At 48.2% G+C, this 21,879-nt stretch overlaps 1 protein-coding gene across 2 annotated transcripts in view; it reads left to right on the forward strand.

The window, feature by feature from the left end:
* The window catches only part of PCDH15 (protocadherin related 15), a 320,955-nt gene that overhangs the window by 188,105 nt on the left and 110,971 nt on the right, over positions 1-21,879 (forward strand). For both annotated transcript variants that reach the window (XM_054382646.1, XM_054382647.1), the window contains 3 exons: positions 2,976-3,110; positions 6,679-6,828; positions 15,496-15,689. In XM_054382646.1, coding sequence (XP_054238621.1) covers positions 2,976-3,110; positions 6,679-6,828; positions 15,496-15,689 — 479 coding nt within the window. The remainder of the gene's footprint in view (positions 1-2,975; positions 3,111-6,678; positions 6,829-15,495; positions 15,690-21,879) is intronic.

The raw sequence follows: 21,879 nt of genomic DNA on the forward strand, positions 1-21,879 counted from the left end.
CACTTCCCTGGGCAGCTTGAGAGTCAAGACAGGGAGATCATCTACTCCTTTCCCTCATGTGCACAACAGACTTTAACATTTAAGGTGCTGCCACTGACAATCAGCAGCCTCCCCAATCCCACTCCCTCACCCTGAGCAAAGCAACCTGGAAAACTTAGCGATTCCAGAGCTGTTCTGAATATTTACAGAGGGTTTGTAGGTCTTTTCCCTGCCACCACCAGTGGGCTGCCACTGGCCAGCCACCAGCCCAGGTGCCCTCTCACCTTCCTTACCAGCACAGAGAAGGAAGAGTCATAGAACCACAGAATCATAGAATGCTGTGGGTTGGAAGGGAGCTCCACAGCTCCTCCAGCCCAACCGCCCTGCACTCAGCAGGGACATCCTCCACTAGAGCAGGTTGCCCACAGCCCTCTCCAGCCTCCCCTTGAAGAGCTCCAGGGCTGGGGCCCCAACCACCTCCCTGGGCCTCAGAGTGGTGTTGCAGTGTTCTGCTAATGAGAGTCCAGACAGGGAGATCATCTACGCCTTTCCCTCCTGTGCACCACAGCCTTGAACATTTCAGGTGCTGCCACTGACAGCCAGCTGTGGCTGGTGACACAGATGCCCTCAGCAGCCTCCCCCATCCCACTCCCTCACCCTGAGCCTCAGCTTCACTCCCTCACCCCCACCCCCTCTCGTCCTCACCCTTTCCCCTCACTCCTCGCCGCCCTTTCCCCTTCTCTGTTCCCCTGACCCCGAGGGGCTGTGCCCTGTGTGCTGGCGCCTTGGAACCGGCCGGAACCGGCCCCGCGCAGCCCGGGGCAGCTTGGCCTTCCCTCAGCGAGGCCTGGGCCCGGCCTGGGCACACACAGCCAGGCCAAGGCTGACTGAAAGAGTTCAAACAATTCAGCACAGCCTCATACAACTGCTTCAGCTGGAAAAGGCTTCTGAAATGGAGTCCGACTCTCGTCCTGACACCACCACGGCCACCAAACCCTGTCCCCAGCTGCCATGGCCACACCTTTCTGGAACACCTCCAGCCATGGGACTCCACCACCTCCCCAGGGAGCCTGTTCCGGTCCCTGACCACTCTTGCAGGAGGAAATTATTCCTAATACCCAACCTAAACCTTCCCTAGTACAATTTCAGGCCATTTCCTCTCATTCTCTCACCTGATACTAAGGAGATGAGACTGATCCCCACCTTACTGCAATCCCTCTTTGAAGGAGTTGTAGAGAGCAATGAGGTCTCCCCTCAGCCTCTTTTTTCTGTAGGCTAAACAAGACCAGTTCCCTCTGCCACTCCTCAGATCTGTCCTGCAGACCCTTCACCAGCTTTGCTGCACATCTCTGAACACACTTCAGCAAACTGACACAGGAAGGAAGCTGTTTGAGGTTCTGGGCTTGCATCATTTTTTTCTGTTCCCTGTGAATACAGCAGTGTGGCAGAAACATCCCTCCTCCTTTCTGCTAGCTGAGGTTCCATTTGCCCCCAGATTAGTTGTTTTCCCCAGGGAATGTTTCATTCTTCTTCCTCGTACTCCTACAATCTGCTAGGAGCAGCCACGCTAGGAGTGAGGATGGAAATGGAAGGATGAGTTCCCGAGTGGCTGCACAGGATATCTCATGAGGCTTTTCCCTGTCTCTTTGTTGTTGTGTGGTTTTGCATGCATTATCAGAACTCCACCACTCTTGGGGCTCACCCAGTTGGACATTGAACCAACCTGTTTTCCCAGCAGGTTCTGGGAAGAGGTACTTGTGTTCTCCAGTAGGGAAGTCATGAGTAACTAATCACAGAATCGTAGAAACATTCAGGTTGGAAAAGCCCCTCAGGATCACCAAGTCCAACCCATAACCCTACTCTGCAAGGGTCACCCCTAAACCATATCCCCAAGCACCACATTCAAAACACCTTTAAACACATCCAGGCTCCCTGGGCAGCCTGTGCCAATCCCTGACCACTCTTGCTGGGAAAAAAATTTCCTACTATCCAGTCTAAACCTACGGAGTCACAGCTTGAGGTCATTCCCTCTTGTTCTATCACTGATTACCTGTGAGAAGTGACCAGAGTGCCTAGACTTGTTTGGTTGTTTTTTTTTCTCTTTACCTGACTCCCTACTGCAAATTGCTTTGCAGTAGATTTCACCTGACCAGCTGTGAGAGAGTCACAATTCTACGTCATATATTCTTTACCACCAGGGTGGTGGAACACTGCACCAGGTTGTGCAGGGAGGTAGTTGAGGCCCCATCCCTGGAGATATTCAAGGTCAGGCTTGCCAGGGCTCTGAGCGACCTGATCTCATTGAGGATGTTCTTGCTGACTGCAGAAGGGGTTGGACTAGATGACCTTTAGAGGTTACTTACAACCCAACCCATTGTCATTCTATGATTCTATATTTTGATTCTTTTCAAGACATAAAGAGAAGCCCCAAACAGCATTTGTTGAGCAATGTGCTTTAATATTCATTATTACCTTTTTTCATTGCATAAAGCTAACTCCATTATTGTTATTGCTCCATTAATCAAGATTAAGTTTTGAGTTTTATATAGAATCATAGAATTGTTTTGGTTGGAAAAGACCTCAGATCATCCAAGTTTTGGTTTTCATATAGTTAAAGGCAAATGTTTGAATCTGAATTCTTAAATAGTCAGTTTCTGTTTGGCTTTAAAAATATTGTTTTAATGAAAAGAAATAATTTAAACCTAACAGGCAGAGGTTTTGTTCTACCATGAGGTTTCCTTTTAATGTATTTTCATGTGCTTGATGTATTTTTAATACAATTTTCATCAGGCAGATGAGTTTTTTTTTTTTAGACCGGCAGTCTTCTTTTCATGGCCTTTTGTAGATGCCGTTAGTCACAGTGTTTGTACTTCCTGCTCGTTTAGGTTTCAACTAAAACAAGCACTTGCACTGAGTAATTGGAAACTTAATGAAATATTGTTCTAATAAAATTGGTTGTTGTTTGTTTTGTTTTTGTTTTCCCCTGTCGTTTCAAGACCAAGGATCCGCAGCTCCATCTCTTTCTGAACGATTACAATACGGTTTTCACTGTGACTCCGAGTGGCATCACCCGCTACCTCACCCTGCTGCAGCCTGTCGACAGAGAACTCCAGCAGCTTTACACCTTCTCGGTGAGCTGAAGGCCCCTGTGTGGTAGTTTTAGGCTATGCTGCCTCAGTCTGGAGAGGGAGAGAGACTCAGTTCTTTTTGAATATTCCTCTGTTGTGAAATTAGAGGCACAAACGAGGCCAAAAGACCAACAGCTGGGCAATTTGTTAACAGAATCAAGTGGATGGAACAGAAGAAGGGAGAGCGAGAGGGGAAAAAATAGAGAGAGTGAGAGGGAGAAGAGGGAGAGAGGATAAGAGAGGAAAGAAATTATGTTACCACACCCCCCAAGATGGTTTGGGTCTGTGGAGGAAGAGTGCTGCTGCTTTGGCCTGGAGGAGATGTCATCCTTGTTGGTTGTGCTGTCCTCTGCTGGAGGAGGGGAGGGGAGAGATCCCAAAGTCCAAGTCCTCTGAGCAGCCTCTTCATCTCCATGAGTTGCAACAGGCAGAACTTAGGACATGGAGAGAGGGTTCCTCCTGGTATGCTGCTTCCAGGCTACATGCTGATGTCTTTTTTTTTCCTCTGTCTGTCCTTCTCACCCCTTGTATTTTCTTCGTTTTTCTTCTCCTGAGCAGGCATTGCTTAGGTCTTTGATACAGTTTTTTTAGGTGTGTGTCCAGGTGGTGAATCCATTGTCCTTTTCACCATCCTCCCTTTCCAGGGTAGCTGATAGGTTAGGGTTAGGGTTTTTTTAGGTCTGTGTCCAGGTGGTGAATCCATTGTCCTTTTCACCATCCTCTCTTTCCAGGGTAGCTGATAGGTTGAGATGATCTTGTCTATGCACATTCCAGAGAGTCCTTATCCAGTGGGGTCTGCCCAATACACATCAGCTATTGTCTGGGCAAGGAGCAAAGGTGATCTTATCTTTGCTGATTGACATCAAGAGAGACAAGATTTAGTCTCTTATATATGCCTTTTACAATTTTTCACAGATCTTGAACAGAAAGTGGTAGAATGCAAACAAATCACTATTGGGTGTGGAAAGGAAAATAGGAAAATACTGATAGTTCTAAACTATCCATTGGAGAAGATAAGGGACTTAAACCAATTGTACAAAGCAATCTCTCTCTCTTTTCGCTACTTTGGCTCTGGCTGATGCTTCTGCTGGCTTTACTGACCTTGGCTGCACTGCTTGATTGTGACTGGTATTGACAGCAACTTCTCTGCTATATTCTATTCTCTTGTCCCTTTTGTGTACAGGGGGGTAGGGAAGGAGGCAGAGAAGGGAGAAGCTGTTGCATCTCCCCTGGTCTTGGGCCAGGGGGTCCTTGTGCTATCAATTGTAAATCCCTGTCAATATTGTAAATCCTGTCTATTTTGTACCTATTCATTGCATTCCATTGTAGATTGTAGTTTTGCGTGTAAATACAGCTTTGTTTGCTTCCAACTGAGCTGGTCTGGCAAATTTAATGTTGGGGGGGGGGAATTTTCAACTCACCACATCCTGAAGGTGCCTCGGGCCTTCTTTAGGGCATGTGTTGAAAAACCTTGAGTTATAACACCCTTGGAAGTCATGGAAGTGTTACAGAAGGAGGAAGAATGAAGGCCAAGCAGCAGCAGTAGCTGAGTGGGGAGGAGTTGCTAATAGGGGTGGTCTGCTTTGCCAACATGCTGCGGCTTAGATCCTGGCCCAGATCTCCCCATTTCCCCAGGAAGTGCTTCTTCCCTCTCCTTTCTCCTGCTAATCTGACACAATTTGTCTTAAAGGCATCCTTTCACATTGCTTTTGCCCTGAGCCTTGCATACTGCAGACTGAAGCACACCTGAAGCCTCCTCCAGCTAAGTGCAGACAAAAATGAAAACCAAAATACTTCGTTTCTTAGTTGTCTGACTGTATTTCCTCATAGCCTGAATCAAATTAAGAGCATCCCCCTGCCAGCATCATCTGGAACAGGCTGTCCAGGGGGGCTGTGGAGTCTCCCTCTCTGGAGATATTCAAGCCCTGCTTGGACGTGGTCCTGTGTGATCTGCTCTAGGTGATCCTGCTCTGGCAGGGGGCTGGACTGCATGAGCTTTGGAGATCCCTTCCAGCCCCTGGCATTCTGTGATTCTGTAATCTCCATGACCCCAGGCTTGTACCTTCCTCATGACACACTCTGCCTTGTCTTTTTTGTACCCAGCATGACCTTTGAGGCCACATTTGCCTTTTCTTCACCCTCAAGCTAAGAGCATGATACCTTCAATGAGCCTTTCTACTTTATTTTAGTACAAAATAAAGAAGGGCAGGCTAACATAAACCACAGTCAGCAGTATTTAAAGGAAAAAAGAAAAAAAAAAGGCATAATATTCCCTGGGACGTCTCTCTGTCTGTGAGTAAACATCTTAACAGCCCTAAAGTAGTTTGCACATGTTCTACAGAGAAACCCTTTTTCTCTGCAGGTGTTCCCAGGGACTGCCTCCCTAATTCTGTCTGGGTAGCATTTGAAAGGAGAGCTCAGGTTTCCCCTGTGGATTAAGAACACCTCTAGCTCCTTAAGTCTCACTTTAAAATGGTGTCTTTGAGGTTTAACACCTTCATGTGCCTGTGCCCAGGTGAGACTTATAATGCTAGGCATGTTTGTGAGCTATGGTGTCCAGGCTTTGCTCCTTCAACGTATTCAGCTCAGCTGGGGATAGTCTCTGCAACAGACTGAAGCTTAGATCCTGGCCCAAATCACAGAGTGACAGAATCACAGAATGTTATGGTCTGGAAGGAACCTCAAAAGGTCATCCAATCCAACACCCTGCCAGAGCAGGGTCACCTAGGCAGGTCACACAGGAACACATCCAGACGGGTTTTGCAAGTCTCCAGAGGAGAATCCACAACCTCTCTGGGCATCATGCTCCAGTGTTTTGTCACCCTCACAGTGAAAAGGTTTTTCCTTATGTTCACATGGAACCTCCTCTACTCCAGCTTCCACTCATTGCCCTTTGTCCTGTCATTGGACATCCCTGAGCAGAGCCTGGCTGCATCCTCCCCACACTGCCTTGTACATCTTTACCAACAGGAATGAGGGTACCCCTTAGGCTCCTCTGGTCCAAGCTCCAGAGCCCCAGCTCCCTCAGCCTGTCCTCACAGGGAGATCTTCCACTGCCTTCGGCAGCTTTGTGGCTCTCTGCTGGACTTTCTCAAGCAGTTCCCTGAGGAGCTTCTTGAACTGAAGTGTCCAGAACTGGACACAATATTCCATATGCAGCCTTACTAGCGCAGAACAGAGAGGGAGGAGAACCTCTCTGGACTTACTAATCACTCCTCTTCTAATACACCTCAGGATGCCTTCTTGTCCATAAGGATACATTTCTGGCTCATGGGCATCCTTCTATCCACCAGGACCATTTCCCAAGGAAATGCTTCTTCTCTCCCCTTTCTCCTGCTACTCTGACCCAGTTTGTCCTAAAGGCTTCCTTTCATCTTGCCTTTGCACTGAGCCTTGCACACTGCAGCCTCCACCTCACCTGAAGCCTCCTCTAGTTTTTAAGTGCAGACAAAAACACAAACCAAAATGCTTTGTGACTTAGTTGCCTGACTGCATTTCCTCATGACTGGAATCACATGAAGAGCACACCACTCAAACATGTTCCTGTTCTGCCTTTTTCTTTCCCCTCAAGATGACAGCTTCTGATGGTGTCCAGGAGAGCCTTCCGGTGACCGTCAATATCGTGGTGATCGACGCCAATGATAACTCCCCCACCTTCTCCAACTTGTCATACAGTGTCAAGATCTACACAGACATGGAGCCCGGGGAAGGTGTGATAAAGGTAATTTCAGGACTTTTTATTAGCTTTCTTAAGTCACTTTTTCTTTGCTAGCAGCAGGTGGTATTGTCAGTGCCAGTTGGAAATGCCCTGAAAACAGCTAGAAATTAAATTTGTGTGTCCCCACCCACATCGTTCTGGAATCATGGAATTCTTTCAGGTGGAAGTGACCTACAAGATCATCATGTCCAACCACTAACCTAACACCACCACGTCCCAAAGTGCCACCATGGGCACAGATTTCTTGTATACCGCCAGAGATGGTGGCACCACCACCTCCCTGGGCAGCCTGTTCCAGTCCCTGAGCACTCCTGCAGCAATGAAATGTTGCCTAGTGTTCAACCTAAACCTCCCCTGGTACAGCTTCAGGTCATTTCCTCTTGGAATACCTCTGCTGTGAGGACAGGCTGAGGGAGCTGGGGTTGTTCAGCCTGGAGAAGAGAAGGCTCTAGAGGGACCTTAAATCTGCCCTCTAGTACCTGAAGGAATCCTACAGGAAGGCTGCAGAGGGGCTTTTCATAAGGGTGTCTAGCAATAGAACAAGGGGGAGTGGTTTGAAGCTGAGGGAGAGTAGGTTTAGTTTGGATCTTAGGAAGAAGTTCTTCAGTACACGGGTGGTGAGACTCTGGAATAGGCTGCCCGGAAAGGCTGTGGATGCCTCCTACACTGGGGGTGTTTAAAGACAGGCTGGATGAGGCCTTGAGCAACCAATTCTAGGTGAGAGGTGTCCCTGCCCATGGCAAGGAGGTTGGAGTAGATGATCTCTGAGGTGCCTTTCAACCTAAACCATTCAATGAGTCTTATGATAGTAGGGAGAAGAGACCACCCCCCAACTCTGTCGAACCTCCTTTCAGGGAGCTGTAGAGAGCAATGAGGTCTCCCTCTTCTCTGGAATTAACAACCTCAGTTCCCTCAGCTGCTCCTCACCAGACCTGTTCTCCAGACTCTTTACGAGCTTACATAGCTTTCAAAAAGTTGCCAGCAGTAAGGAACAGGCCTGGCATAGAGGTGTAGCTGCAGTTCAGCTGTTTCATCTAAAGTTCTATAAAAGCTTTTCATCTGACAAATCTCCAAAGTGAAAAAAAAAATATTGTCCTGTATGAGCAGGATATTGAAATAAAACATTCTGGGAGAAGAGACAAACAGTAGAATGTAACCATCAATGTTATACCACATCAGAAAACCTTTTTAGAATCATTGAATTATGGAATGCGTTAGGTTGGAAGGGACATCCAGTCCAACCCTCTTGCAGTCAGCAGCAACCAGATCAGGTTGCTCAGAGCCCCATCAACCGGAATGTCACCAGAGAAGGGGCCTGCAACTTGTTCCAGTGTTCCACCACCCTGATAGAAAAGAACTTCCTCCTGATATCCAACCTAAACCTTCCCTTCTCTGGTTTCAGACCATTGCCCCTTGTGTTTTGGTTTTGACAGAAGCCCAAGTCACAGAATCACAGAACTAACCAGGTTGGAAGAGACCTTTGACATCATCAAGTCCAATCTATGTCATTTGTTTGGAGAGCAAAGGAGCAATGAAAAATTTGTTGAACAGAAGCCCAGGGAGAGAAGCAGTTTTAATTAAAGCATCCAAGCACTGATTTATGACTCAGTGCAGACAGAAGGTAAATCCTGGTTGCACTGAAGTTAATGGAAAAAAATGCTTTGGGGAGAGCTAATTCCTGGAAGATCTCAGTCACACTCTTGAGTGCTTCCGCTCTAGATGGATGAGAAGGCAAGATGCTGTTAGTAGAGGTCAGCATTCAAGGGTGGTAGAAGGCAGGGTGAGCCTTGGGGAAAAAATAATCCATCAGCTGAGTTCAGGAACAAAATGGCATTTTCTGAACTGGAATCAGGAGTTAAATGTGTGAAGGTAACAGTGACTGAACAGTGCTAGGAGAGAGTTCAGTGCATCTTCTGATGCCTGCCCTGCTTGAGCTGTGCTGACTCGCTGCGCTTGCTCCCTTTGGATCTTTGTGAGCGTTATCCTTGGCTTTTCATCAGCTTGGGCTCCTAGTGCTGGGCTGCCTTCCCACCCTGAGGCTGTTTGACTGCTTGTGTAAGGAGCAAGGATGAGATCAGTGGAGTTAGGCAGCTTGGGAACATTGCAAGAAGGAGAAACCAGAAACAGTGAGAAGTTTAGATGTAAATATTGTGCAGAGCATCTGAACTGAGCTGATGCCTGAAGCAGATCTGGAACTGTGTCTTGTGATGCATCAAAAGAAGTGTGGCCAGCAGGTCAAGGGAGGTGATTCTTCCTCCCTACTCTGCTCTTATGAGACCTCACCTGGAGCACTGCATCCATTTCTGGGGCCCCCAGCACAAGAAGGATGTGGAACTGCTGGAGCAGGTCCAGAGGAGGCCACCAAAATGATCATAGGGCTAGAGAACCTCCCCTATGGGTACAGGCTGGGAGAGACTTGGGGGAGGCTGTTCAGCCCAGAGAGGAGAGAAGGCTCCAGGGAGACTTTAGAGCAGCCTTCCAGTACCTGAAGGGGCTACAGGAGAGCTGGGGAGGGAGTTTTGACAAGGACTGTGAGTGACAGGACAAGGGGCAATGGCTTTGAGCTGGGAGAGGGGAGGTTGAGACTGGAGATGAGGAAGAAATTCTTTAGCGTGAGGGTGGGGAGATACTGAAACAGGTTGGCCAGGGAGACTGTGGATGCCCCTTCTCTGGAGATGTTCAAGGCCAGATTGGACAGGGCCTTGAGCAATCTGGTCTAGTGGAAGGCATCCCTGGCCATGACACAGAGGTTGGAATTAGATGATATTTTAGGTCCCTTCCAACCCAAACTATTCTATGATCCAGTTGTTTATAGAAACACAAGAACCAGAGATTCAAAAAGAGGAGTTGAGAGGGACTTAAGCTCTAAATCTAGGAGGGTGCAGGAAGTCTGGTTCATGTGCTGTTTGGTGTGTTGTGCCTGACAGTTGCAGGTTAATACCCTGATCACAGAAACATTCTGGTTGGAAAAGCTGCTCAGGATCACTAAGTCCAACCACTGACCCTACTCTACAAAGGTCACCCCTAAAGCATATTCCCAAGCACCACATCCAAACCACCTTTAAACACATCCAGGGTTGGTGACTCAACCACCTCCCCAGGCAGCACATTCCAATGTCTGATGCATCAGAATATCATGCAGGTGGAATGCCAAGTACCTTCCAGAAGTGCAGTCTTCATCGGATGACTTCAGGAGAAAAGTAACTGAGCTGCTTTTCAGTTAATGAATGCTGGATGCAACTCATCCCACGGTGTCTTAGTTTAGAGTGAGACCAATGCTCTTTCACCCCTTCCAAAAGGGGCAAAAGAAAAGCTCTCACACCAAGGATTGGATAGGATTGGAAAGTTGAAATGGAAATGCTATTCATAACTGCACAAAACAGTACAAAGCAGATAAAAATACACAAAATCCATAGTCTGGGCTTAACACAGAACCTCATTTAGCCAAAGCTTTGACAAACCTCTCTTTAAACCAGGCCAACAAACCCAAGCCTTCCTGCCTCCCCACACTACCAGGCTTCTCTACCCCTTATACCACACCATTGTGACACAGCATAAAATTCAGCTTGGCAGCTCCAGGCCCCAATTAAGCTGCTCCAGACCTAATTGGCAGCATTGCCAAGGCCAGACTCCAGGCCTCAACTTCCCCACAAGGAGGTAACAGCCTGCAAGCCTGCAGGGCCTCCTGGGAGCAGAGAGAGAAGGGAAAAAAAGGGAAGAAAACTGAAACTGCAGCCAGTTTTATAGGGATGCAGGGATTCTGGGAATGAAATACCATAATTTCCTGTGTCCACCCACTGGACTGGACTCTCTGGACCTCCTGCAGGCCTGTAACTCTGGTTTTTAAAGGCAGCTATGTCAAACCAGGACACATGGGAGAATGATTGATTCTCAATAAAGCAGCTCAGCCCCTGACGGTTTTCACTCCTAAGAAAGAAGGCAACCCCCATTTTTGTCAATATACCTAAGGCATTTAATTTTTTAGCATTTCAGTGAATTTGTTCAAAGTTATTGTGGACTTCCTTTATGGTTTTGACAAGATTTTGACTTTTTTTTTTTTTTTACATGAAATTTAATATTTCACTGAGCCTATGGACAGAAAAAAAGTGAGGTGTTTTTTTTTTCCCTAGAGCAGCTGGGTTTTTCATGTGCTTTCCTTGGTGATTTATGTTGGATGCAAGTGGAATTAACTCAAATATTACAACTTGGGGCTTTTACTCTTCAGCTCCCTTCTTATTCTAGATGCAAGGCTTGATTCCTGATCTTTCAGTTCTGTAGCTTTCCTTGGGCTGAGGTGGTTTGAAAATTGTAGGTGGTGCTCTGAAAGGCTGTGACCTGCTGAAGGTAGAGTCTGATGCTGTGTTGATTGGTAAATTCCATTATATCTTGGTGTAACAGAGATGTCAATGAGTTCCTCTACCTGTCAACTGTGAGAGTGTCCCAGGGATGAGCAGAGGATGTCTGGCAGACAGATATTTAGTGTTGAGTGCCCCTAGCTGACATGATGCCTGTTGATCCTGCTTTAGGCTTCACTTCTGTGTCATTGTGTGTAACCCTTAAATCCTGGCCTAGAAATCCTGTGCTGTCCACTGCCAGGAGTGTTTGTGTCAAGGAAGCCAAAGCAGAGTGCCCAGCAGAGCCCTTTCAAGAAGCTACTTTGTCTATACTTTTTTTTTTTCCCCATCCTGGCTTTAGGAGCCCTGCAGGGAATCATGTCTGAGGCTGGGATTTCTTTTACTGCTTTGTACATTCCAGGGGGGCTGTGCTGCTGTACCTGCTGGTGCCCCTTGCCATGTCCCATCTCATACTGCTCAGCTGCAGCAGGAAGCAGCAGCAGGACCCTATTGTGCCATCATTTCCTGCCCTTTCTACTCCACCACTCTTGGTGCCGGGCAGCTGGCTGCCCAGGCAGCACTGCCAATTCCTGCTGTGGTTGTGGCCTTTTAGAAGTTCAAGTATTGCTCATACTGCTTTATGTCACCCCAGCTACTGTTTGAGGTAGTTTATGGTCACACGTAATTCAGAGCCAGCTGAGAAACCAGTGAGGAAATTAAGAGCCATCCGAGAAAACCTTATGGAAAGCAGAAAGTAACCTCAGAAAGCCAGAGGTGTTGGTGTACTTGGGTGATCCAGTGGTGACTCAACCCTGCATGTAACAGAATCACAGAATGGTAGGGGCTGGAAGGGACCTCTGCAGACCATCGAGTCCAATCCCCCCAGCCAAGGCAGGTTCACCTAGAGAAGCTCACACAGGAACACATCCATATGGGTTTTGAATGCCTTCAGAGAAAAACACTCCACCAGCTCTCATAGAATCAACCAGGTTGGAAGAGACCTCCAAGAGCATTCAGTCCAAACCATCACCCAGTCTTATCTAATCAACTAGACCATGGCACAATCCAGGCTTTTCTTGAACATCTCCAGGGACAGTGACTCCACCACCTCCCTGGACAGCCCATTCCAAAGGTAATCTCTCTCTCTCTGTGAAGAACTTCCTCCTAACATCCAGCCTAGACCTCCCCTGGCATGACTTGAGACTATGTCCCATTGTTCTGTTACTGGTTGCTTAGGAGCAGAGCCCAACCCCCACCTGGCTACAACCTCCCTTCAGGTAGTTGTAGACAGCAATGAGCCTCCTCTTCCCCAGGCTAAACACCCCCAGCTCCCTCAGCCTCTCCTCACAGGGCTGTGTTCCAGGCCCCTTCTCTGGACACATTCTCTGGGCAGCCTGCTCCAGTGCTCTGCCACCCTCAAGGTAAAGAAGTTGAAGTCAATGCCCAGTACCCCTTGTCCTGTCACTGGGGGCAGAGTCTGGTCCTGTCTTCCTGACACCCACCCCTTAGATATTTGTAAGCATTAATATGATGCTCTCCAGCCTCCTCTTTCCAGGTTAAACAGTCCCAGGTCTCTCAGCCTCTCCTCAGATGAGAGGTGTTCCAGTTCCCTCATCATCTCAGTGGCCCTGTGCTGGACTCCCTCCAGTAGTTCTTTCTCCTTCTAGAGCTAGGGTGCCCAGAACTGGCCACAGAGGGGGAGGGCTGGGTTGATTTTTGTTTTCTGAGTGTGGTGATAATTAAAATGCTGTTTTAATTGTAGTAATACAAGACAAATGATTGGCACTGAGAGCAGTTTGCTCACATCATCAGGTGTGGAATAACTTCTGTTATTCTCTGCATGTGTGGAGGAAGAGGAGAGATGAAAGGGCTGAGCCAGGACATGATGCTGTCCACTGGTGTGACTGAGGTGTGGATGCATATTTCTGACACTGTAACCACAGGGCTCTGATGGGAAAGCTCAGGTTGCCAGTTCTTTGCTCTGTGGCATGGCAGTTGGAGTCACTGATGCTCAACACTTTGCTAAAAACCAAACAAGTGTGGTTTCTGGGCTCTGTTTTCTGTCTGCCTGTGTCAATCACAGAGTGCCAGGTTGGAAGGGACCCCAAGGATCACCTGGTCCAACCTTTCCAGGTAATAACAGAGCTGCTGTGAGCTGGCCCCAGCACCCGGTCAAGCTGAGTCTTGAAACTGTCCAATGTAGGGGATTCCACTACTTCCCTTGAGAGATGATCCAGTGTCTGACTGTTCTCATGGGGAGACGTTTTCCTCTGGAGTCCAGTCCAACCAGATTTAACGTGGCATGCTACAGAAGGAGGATGAACCCATTGCTCTGGAGTACTGCATCCAGTTCTGGAGCCCCTATTACAAGAAAGATCTGGAGGTGCTGGAGTGTGTCCAGAGAAGGGCTGTGAGGATGATCAGAGGGCTGGAGCTCCTCTGCTATGGAGACAGGCTGAAAGAGTAGGGACTATTCAGTCTGGAGAAGAGGCAGCTCCAAGACGACCTATTGGGGCCTTCCAGGATCTGCAGGGGGCTACAAAAAAGCTGGGGAGGGACTTTTTAGGGTGTCAGGGAGTTACAGGACTAGGGGGAATAGAGCAAAAAAAAAAAAATGTAGATTCAGATTGGATGTCAGGAGGAAGTTTTCCACCATGAGGGTGGTGAGAGCCTGGCAGAGGTTGCCCAGGGAGGTGGTGGAAGCCTCATCCCTGGAGGTTTTTGCAGCCAGGCTGGATGTGGCTCTGAACAACCTGATGTAGTGTGAGGTGTCCCTGCCCATGGCAGGGGGCTTGGAACTGGATGATCCTTGAGGTCTCTTCCTAACAATTCCTAACAATTCTCTGATTCTATTCCCAGGGCAAGAGCAGAACCCCTTCACTTCATTACAGAACAAGAGGACAGAGTCTCAAGCTGTGCAAGGGGAAGTTTAGGCTTGATCTTAGAAAAAAGTTCCTCACAGAGAGATTGCCCTTTGGAATGGGCTGCCCAGGGTGGTGGTGGGGTCGGTGTCCCTGGAGGTATCTAAGAAAAGACTGAATGAGGCACTTAATGCCATTGTCTGGTTGACTAGTTAGAGTTGGGTGATCAGTTGGACTTGATGATCTTGGTGGTCTCTTCCAATCTGGTTGGTTGATTTGATTACATTCAGCATTATAATTTGAGGTTAAAATATAAGGCCTTAGATTTTTCTCATGCTCAGAGTCCAAATTGTTTGATGATCTAGAAGAAATGCTGCATGTGGGAGCAATCACAGCCCTGGCCAAGGCAGCAGAGTAGAAGTACAACCTCAGTGGCATTTATCACACAGCCCCAAGATGCTCCCTCCAAGCCCATTCTTGGAGGTAGGTGCTGTCATGTTACCATGTGGTAGGGGCCTGGCACCTCGGTGATGTGCATGGTTGTGTTCCCTACATGTGTATGCATAGAGAGCAGCTGCCCTTTCCTTCCTGCTGGCCTTCCTTTAGGACACCCGAGCCCCACCAACACTGTTCTCCAGCTCCACATGGTGAGGCCTCGTTGGGTAAGACCTGGGTGTTAGAGCTCCTGGCAGTCACAAGGCTGACACCTCAAAGAGCACACAGAGGGATGGGAACTTCTAGAACTTAAACACTGATTCTTTTGTTACATTAGTGACCAACATATCAGGGAGACCTGATAGCAGCCTTCTGGTACCTGAAAGGAGCCTAAAAGAGAGTTGGGGAGGGACTCTTGACAAGGGCTTGTAGTGACAGGATGAAGGACAATGGCTTTGAGCTGGAGGAGGGGATACTGAAGAGTGCAGATTAGGAAGAAATTCCTTAGAGTGAGGGTGGTGAGACACTGGAACCTGGGGAGGTTGTGGATGCCCCCTCCCTGGAGGTGTTCACAGCCAGGTTGGATGAGGCCTTGAGCAACCTGGGCTGGTGGGAAGTGTCCCTGCCCATGGCAGGGGGTTGGAACTGGACGATCTTTAAGGTCCTTTCCAACCCAAACCATTCTATGTTTCTCTGACACAGTAAATGTCTTCTTCACCCTTCCCCTCCTCTATAGGAAGTATTATAAATTGCAATCCACAGAGTAAACTTAGTCTTAATTAGTCTTCTTCATTAGTGGCTTACAATAAGTTGCTTGCAATCTTAGGTAAGCAGTTTTTCTCCGCTTGATGATGGTTTTACTCCTGTTATCCTTCATTTAAATTGTGTCCTTGTTGTACAGTAATTAGCAATTACTGCCTATGTTACAGGTGCTCCGCTTCCCCCTCTCCTCCCCTCTCCCCCTGCTGAGTTGCCTTAGAAGAAGCGGTGGCAGCCCACCCCTGAAGCATGCCTGCTGACGCTCTGGTTTTGAATTGCAGCTGACTGCTGTAGATGCGGACGAGGGAGCCAATGGACAGATAGTGTATGAAATTTTGGCGGGGGATCAGGGAGACTTCATCATCAATGACCGAACAGGCCTTATCACCATTGCTCCAGGAGTTGTGCTGGCAGTGGGGCGCTCCTACGCCCTCACTGTCAAAGCATCTGATAGTGCTCCTCCTGCACAGAGAAGGTAATTTCTCTTCTAATGAAACTCGTGCTTGGCTCAGCGCTTAGCGGCGTGGCGCGAGCGCGGCGCCCCCTGGCGTCTGTAGCTTCATGCTGGAGTACGACCTGGTGTGTGCTGGGGAATGAAAGAATCACCTTTGGGAGAAGTGGTTGAGGCCCCTTCCCTGGAGATCATAGAATCATAAAATCAACCAATTTGGAAGAGACCTCCAAGATCATCCAGTCCAGGCTATCACCCAGCCCTATCCAATCAACTAGACCGTGGCACTAAGTGCCTCATCCAGGCTTTTCTTGAACATCTCCACCACCTCCCTGGGCAGCACATTCCAATGGGCAATGTCTCCCTCTGTGAAAAACCTCCTCCTAATATCCAGCCTATATCTCCTCTGGAGCAGCTTGAGACTGTGTCCTCTCCTTCTGTTGCTGGTTGCTTGGGAGAAGAGACCAACCCCCACCTGCCTACAACCTCCCTTCAGGTAGTTGTAGACAGCAATGAGCTCACCCCTGAGCCTCCTCTTCTCCAGGCTAAACACCCCCAGCTCCCTCAGCCTCTCCTCATAGGGCTGTGATCCAGACCCCTCACCAGCTTCATCACCCTTCTCTAGACACGTTCCAGTACCTCAACATTTCTCTTGAATTGAGGGTGTGTCGGTGTGAGCTGAAATTCTCCCCCCACCGACAATAACCAGGCTAGCCCAGTCTGGAAGCGAATGAAGGCTGTATTTACAAGCAGAATCTACAATCTAGGATGAAATGCAATGAATATGTACAAATATACAACATTCACAACATTTACAAATATATACAGTCAACTGAAAAACGCAACCAAGCTCCCTTTGCTTCCCCCCAAAGGGGACCTTTCCCAAGGGGCCTCTCTCACAGGGGCTTCCCCCCCAGACCCTCCTTGCAGAAAGCAGAGTTAGCTAAAGCAGAAAAAGTTGTTAACTTAGCTCGCCAAGGTTAGTGTGTGTTATCTTCAGCCAGAAGAGAAGAAGAAAACAGCAGCCAGACAGCCCAGCCAGCTGCCCTGACGACAGAATGCAGAGTGCAAAGTGCCCACTTTGTTTTGAGTAATAGTTCTTAAACATTTCTGTCTATCCAATGGAAGTGTTTAGAACAATCATTATTTTGCTTTCTTACACCCAATAGTGACTTATTTACATTCTTTCACTTTCTCTGCTTGAACTTTGCAAGGGAAAATTAAAAAGACAGTTTCAAACCATCACAGAGGGGTCCAGAAATGAACACAGTACTCAAGGTGTTCAAGGTGTACTCAAGATGTTCAAGGTGAGCTCGATGAGCAACCTGATGTAGTTGATGTCCCTGCTGACTGCAGGGTGGTTGGACTGGATGACCTTTGGAGGTCCTTTCTAAGTGTCCTGTTAGAAGTCTTGCTGCTTTTGTTCCTTGTTTATATTTTCCTTCCAGGATGTAGTTTTCATCGTTTCCTTTTGCTTGCCATGTTCTGTGTGTCAAAAGCTCTGGTGGTGTGCTGTCGTTGTGTGTGCATGTTTGGTAAGGGACAGGGAAGTGAAGGCATCCAAGGACCAGGGAAGTGGTCATGCACCTGTGCTCAGCACTGGTGAGGCCACTCCTTGAGTAATGGGTTCAGATTTGGGGCCCTCGCTCCAAGAAGGACACTGAGAGTGTCCAGAGAAGGGCAGTGAAACTGGTGAAAAGTCTGAAGCACAAGTCCTGTAAGGAGCACCTGAGGGAGCTGGAGTTGTTTAGTCTGCAGAAGAGGAGGCTGAGGGGAGACCTCATTGCTCTCTACAACTCCTTAAAATGATGTTGGAATGAGGTGCCTTTTGGTCTCTCCTCCCAAGGAACAAGTGGTAAGGCAAGAGGAAATGCCCTCTAGTCACATCAGGAGAGATTTAGGTTGGGTAGTATAGGAAGCTTACTGACTGAAAGGGTTCTCAAAGAATGGAGCAGGCTGTCCCTGGAGGTGTTTAAAAGAGGCAGAGATGCGGTGCTGAGGGACATGGTTTGTCACCAGCCTTGGTGGAGCACCAACCCTTGTTGGACTGGATGATCTTAATGGTCTTTTGCAACCAAAGCAATTCCATGATTCTGTGGCTCCATGAAAGCAAATGAGAAGGGAAATGCTTTTTGTTCAGAAAGCATCTTGCTGTGATGCAGGAAGGATCAGATATAGTTTGGCTAGTGAGCTGGAGACCACCTCTCGTGGTAAAGGGTGTGCATGGTCATCTAGGTTTGGCATGCTGTGACTCCACCAAGACCTAAATTCTCACCAGCAGGATTATTTTTGTTCTCCACCAACTGATGAAGAGGAGCAGCCTGCAGATTTAGGGTGGTTAGAATGGGATGCTCCCATGTTCAAAAGAATCAAAGATCTTGGGTTCCCACTTATCTACTGCTTTTGAGTATGTCTTCTGTGCACAGCTGTCACTTCATGAAGGTACAGGAGGGTGCATAAAAATGGTTTCCATGTTCTGGGATAAGTATTGATAATGTGCCAGCCTCACTGTCCAAAGAGGATGAACAGAGAAGAATACTAGGTTCCAGCATTCGGATCTCCCACAACCCTTTTTCTTTTCCTCAGATGGGGAATGTATGAAGGAAGGATGACACAAAAGTGGAATTTCACTCACTGGCTTTTTAGGACCCTGCTGCTTCTAGCACATCTCCAGGGAAGGAGCTCACAATGTTGTGCACATAGATTAAAGTCACATTTTCCACTCATTGAAGTATTCACATTGTTAGACTCTTCCTACAACTAATACCTGCTGACAGAGTCTTCTGGCAGATTTTCCTTCTCCTCTCTCTCTTGCCTTGCTCTCTTGATAAGTCTTCTGAGGGTAGCTGATAGTAGGCTGCTAGTAGTACTGTGGACTTACTTTTGTGTGGTACTAGCACAGTATTAAAGCAGGGCACAAAGATCAATGCTGTCACTTCAGAGAGCTTCACAACCCAGCCACTTGGCCATGGCAAGTGTCCCCTACCATACAGCTTTGACTGCTGTCAGCCCCTTTCATGTTGGAGAAATCTTTATGATGGCTAAAAAGAGACTCTTGTGATGCTGAGTGTGGGGAGTGTGTGCTTCCCCCTCTGCAAATGATTGTGCTGCAGGAAGCTTCAGGGGTGGAAATGCTCCCTTTTTGTGTGGTCTCTGCTGGGCTTCACTTGGATGGAATTACAGCATGGCACTTCCTTCCTAGCAGGATTCCCATAGCTGGGCAGCCCCAGAGCCAGCCTGGCCTTGACCTGAGGTGTGTTTGGGGCCCAAAGTTGAGGTTTTTTGTGTCTGTGAAGGTTGAAAAATCAGGGAGAGGGCTACCAGGGTTTCAGCATAGTGGCATCAAGAAGGAACGTGGTCAATTCTTACTGTTCAGTAATGGATGAAATGATTTAGAGAGAGGTGACTGCCTCTCTGCTCTGCTCTCCTGAGACCCCACCTGGAGCACTGTGTCCACTTCTGGAGCCCCCAGCATAAGAAGGACCTGGAACTGCTGGAGCAAGTTCAGAGAAGGACACGAAGATGATCAGAGGGCTGGAGAACCTCCCCTATGGGGACAGGCTGGGAGAGTTGGGGCTGTTCAGCCTGGAGAAGAGAAGGCTCCAGGAGACCTTGGAACAGCCTTCCAGTACATGAAGGGGCTCCAGGAGAGCTGGGGAGGGACTTTTTACAAGGGCTGGGAGTGACAGGACAAGGGACAATGGCTTTGAGCTGGAAGAGAGGAGATTGAGACAGGAGATGAGGAAGGAATTGTTGAGAGTGAGGGTGGGGAGACACTGGCACAGGTTGCCCAGGGAGGTTGTGGATGTCCCCTCCCTGGAGGTATTGAGGGCCAGGCAGGATGAGACCTTGAGCAATCTGGGCTGGTGGGAGGTGTCCCTGCCCATGGCAGAGGAGTTGGAACTGGCTGTTTTTTAAGGTCCCTTCCCAGCAAACCATTCTATGATTCTGTGACCTGCACCTAGAGCAGGTTGCTCAAAGCCCCTTGTCCAGCCTCCCCTGGACAGTTTTCAGTCATGAGGCATCTACCACCTCTCCAGGCAACCTCTTAACAAGGTAGCAAGGCAGCATTGGCAGCATTGCTGCTGTGGGAAGCTCAGGATTGCCCAGACCAGGGGTTTTGGGCACAGATGGAGGTTTGCTGGGCTGCCATGCCATGGCTAGTGGTGGAGCAGCTGAACATTTAAGGCTCAATAGAGTCATCTGGTGTATATTGTTAATCTATAGGTGGTGGGTTGACCTTGGCCAGCTGCTACGTACCCTCCAAGCTGCTCCCTCACCTTCCTCAACAGGATGGGGGAGAATATAAGGTGAGAAAGCTGGTGGGATGAGGGAGGTCACTTACTAGTTACCCTCACAGGCAAAACAGACTTGACTTGGGGAAAATCAACTAACTTCTTGCCAGTTAAAATGGGTTTAGATGGTGAGAAATAAGGACAAAACTAGAACAACTTCCTTTTCTCTCCCCCTGACTTAACTTCACTCCTCCATTCCCTACTCCTTTACCTCTGAGTGTCACAGGGGATGGGGAATAGGTTATGATCAGTCCATAACAGCCCCTCTATGCCATTCCTTCCTCCCACACCTTTCCCTGCCCCGCTTTGCTTTGGTTCCTGGAGCACCTCCTCCTGTCTTTGCTGAGTTTAATTCTCCTTGTGGGCTGTGATGCATGGGCTGAGTGGGTGGCTATGCTCCTGTGGACAGAGCTGCTTCTGCAGCAGTTACCTACAGGTGGGATTTGTCTTTGTGGAGAGGAGCATTCCTTATCTGTAACCTCAGAGTGTGGTCAGCATACAGCTCTCTGCCATGGTGTTGCAGCTGTGGTCTGCCCAGTCCCAGTTAGTGGCACAGGGTTATAAACCTGCTGTAAAGGGGGGTGGGAGCACCTGTAGCAGAGCAGTGAGTATGCTTGGTTAGAATCCTGCACAGCTAATTAAAAATACCAATCAATGGTGTGTCCTTTAGTACAGAATCATAGAATCATCTGGGTTGGAAGGGATCTCCGAAGGTCATCCAGTCCAGCCCTCTGCAACGAGCAGAGATATCCTGAACTAGATCAGGTTGTCCAGAGCCCTGTTGAGCCTCACCCTGCATGTCTCCAGGGACTCAACTGCCTCTCTGTATGTAATGAACTCAGTTCACACAGAAGCTGTTTCATATGTAAGATGCCTGGTAGCTTCCAGAAGTCCCTTAGGGGGACAAAAAATAGGACAAATTCCTTGGTCCTGAAGCAGTTTCTAAAGCCTGAGGTTTGCCTGCTTTTCCAAAGGGCTTTTACAGAAAAATCTGTGTCCAAAGTGTAACAAGATCATAGACCCATTGAATAGAATCATAGATACGTTCCAGTTGGAAAACCCCTCTAAGGTCAACCCAACACCATCAGCCCAACACCACCATGGCCATTAAAAGATGTCCCAAAGTGCCATGGCCACACATTTCTTGAACACCTCCAGGGATGTGACTCCACCACCTCCCTGGGCAGCCTGTTCCAATGTCTATCCAAAGATGCAAGAGAAAAGTTCCTTTAAGTCATATTTTAAATCTGTCTCTCAACTTCAGGGAGACTTTTGGCTCCCTTTGTTACTTTGGAGTGGCTGAACAGCAAGTGTGCCTACATCATGGTCTTTAAAGGCTCAGTGTCAGTGTTCCAGAGGAGCCTCCTGTTTGCTGTCTGGAATGAAGGGTTGGAGGTTCAGTGCAGGTTAAAGGTTTGCCAGGTTTCCTCAGTGGGTTTTGATGTCTCCTGCATTGCCATGGCTCTTTGCCAGGTTTCCTCAGTGGGTTTTGATGTCTCCTGCATTGCCATGGCTCACTAGTCTGAGGTAGGATTGGGTTTCTTGGTGTGAACCACAACATGCATAAAATTGTTCCAGTTGAAAAAGGCCTCTAAGATCATTGAGTCCAACTGTTGGCTTAAGACCACCATGGCCACTAAACCATGTCCCAAAGTGCCATGGCCACAGGTTTCCTGAACACCTCCAGGGATGGTGACTCTCTGGGTACCTGACCACCTCCCTGAGCAGCCTGTACTAAGGTTTACCACTCTTCCAGTAAAGAAATTGTTCCTAATCTCCAACCTAACCCTTTCCTGGCATGATTTCAGGCCATTTCTTCTCATCCTATCACCTGATACTAAGGGGAATGCTGCAACCTAGCATAGAGTTGTGTACATCTGCCTTCTCCCAGCATTATCCTCTCCATCCATGCTCTCTGT

Source organism: Indicator indicator, chromosome 7, assembly GCF_027791375.1.
Source record: "Indicator indicator isolate 239-I01 chromosome 7, UM_Iind_1.1, whole genome shotgun sequence".
Lineage (NCBI taxonomy): Eukaryota > Metazoa > Chordata > Aves > Piciformes > Indicatoridae > Indicator > Indicator indicator.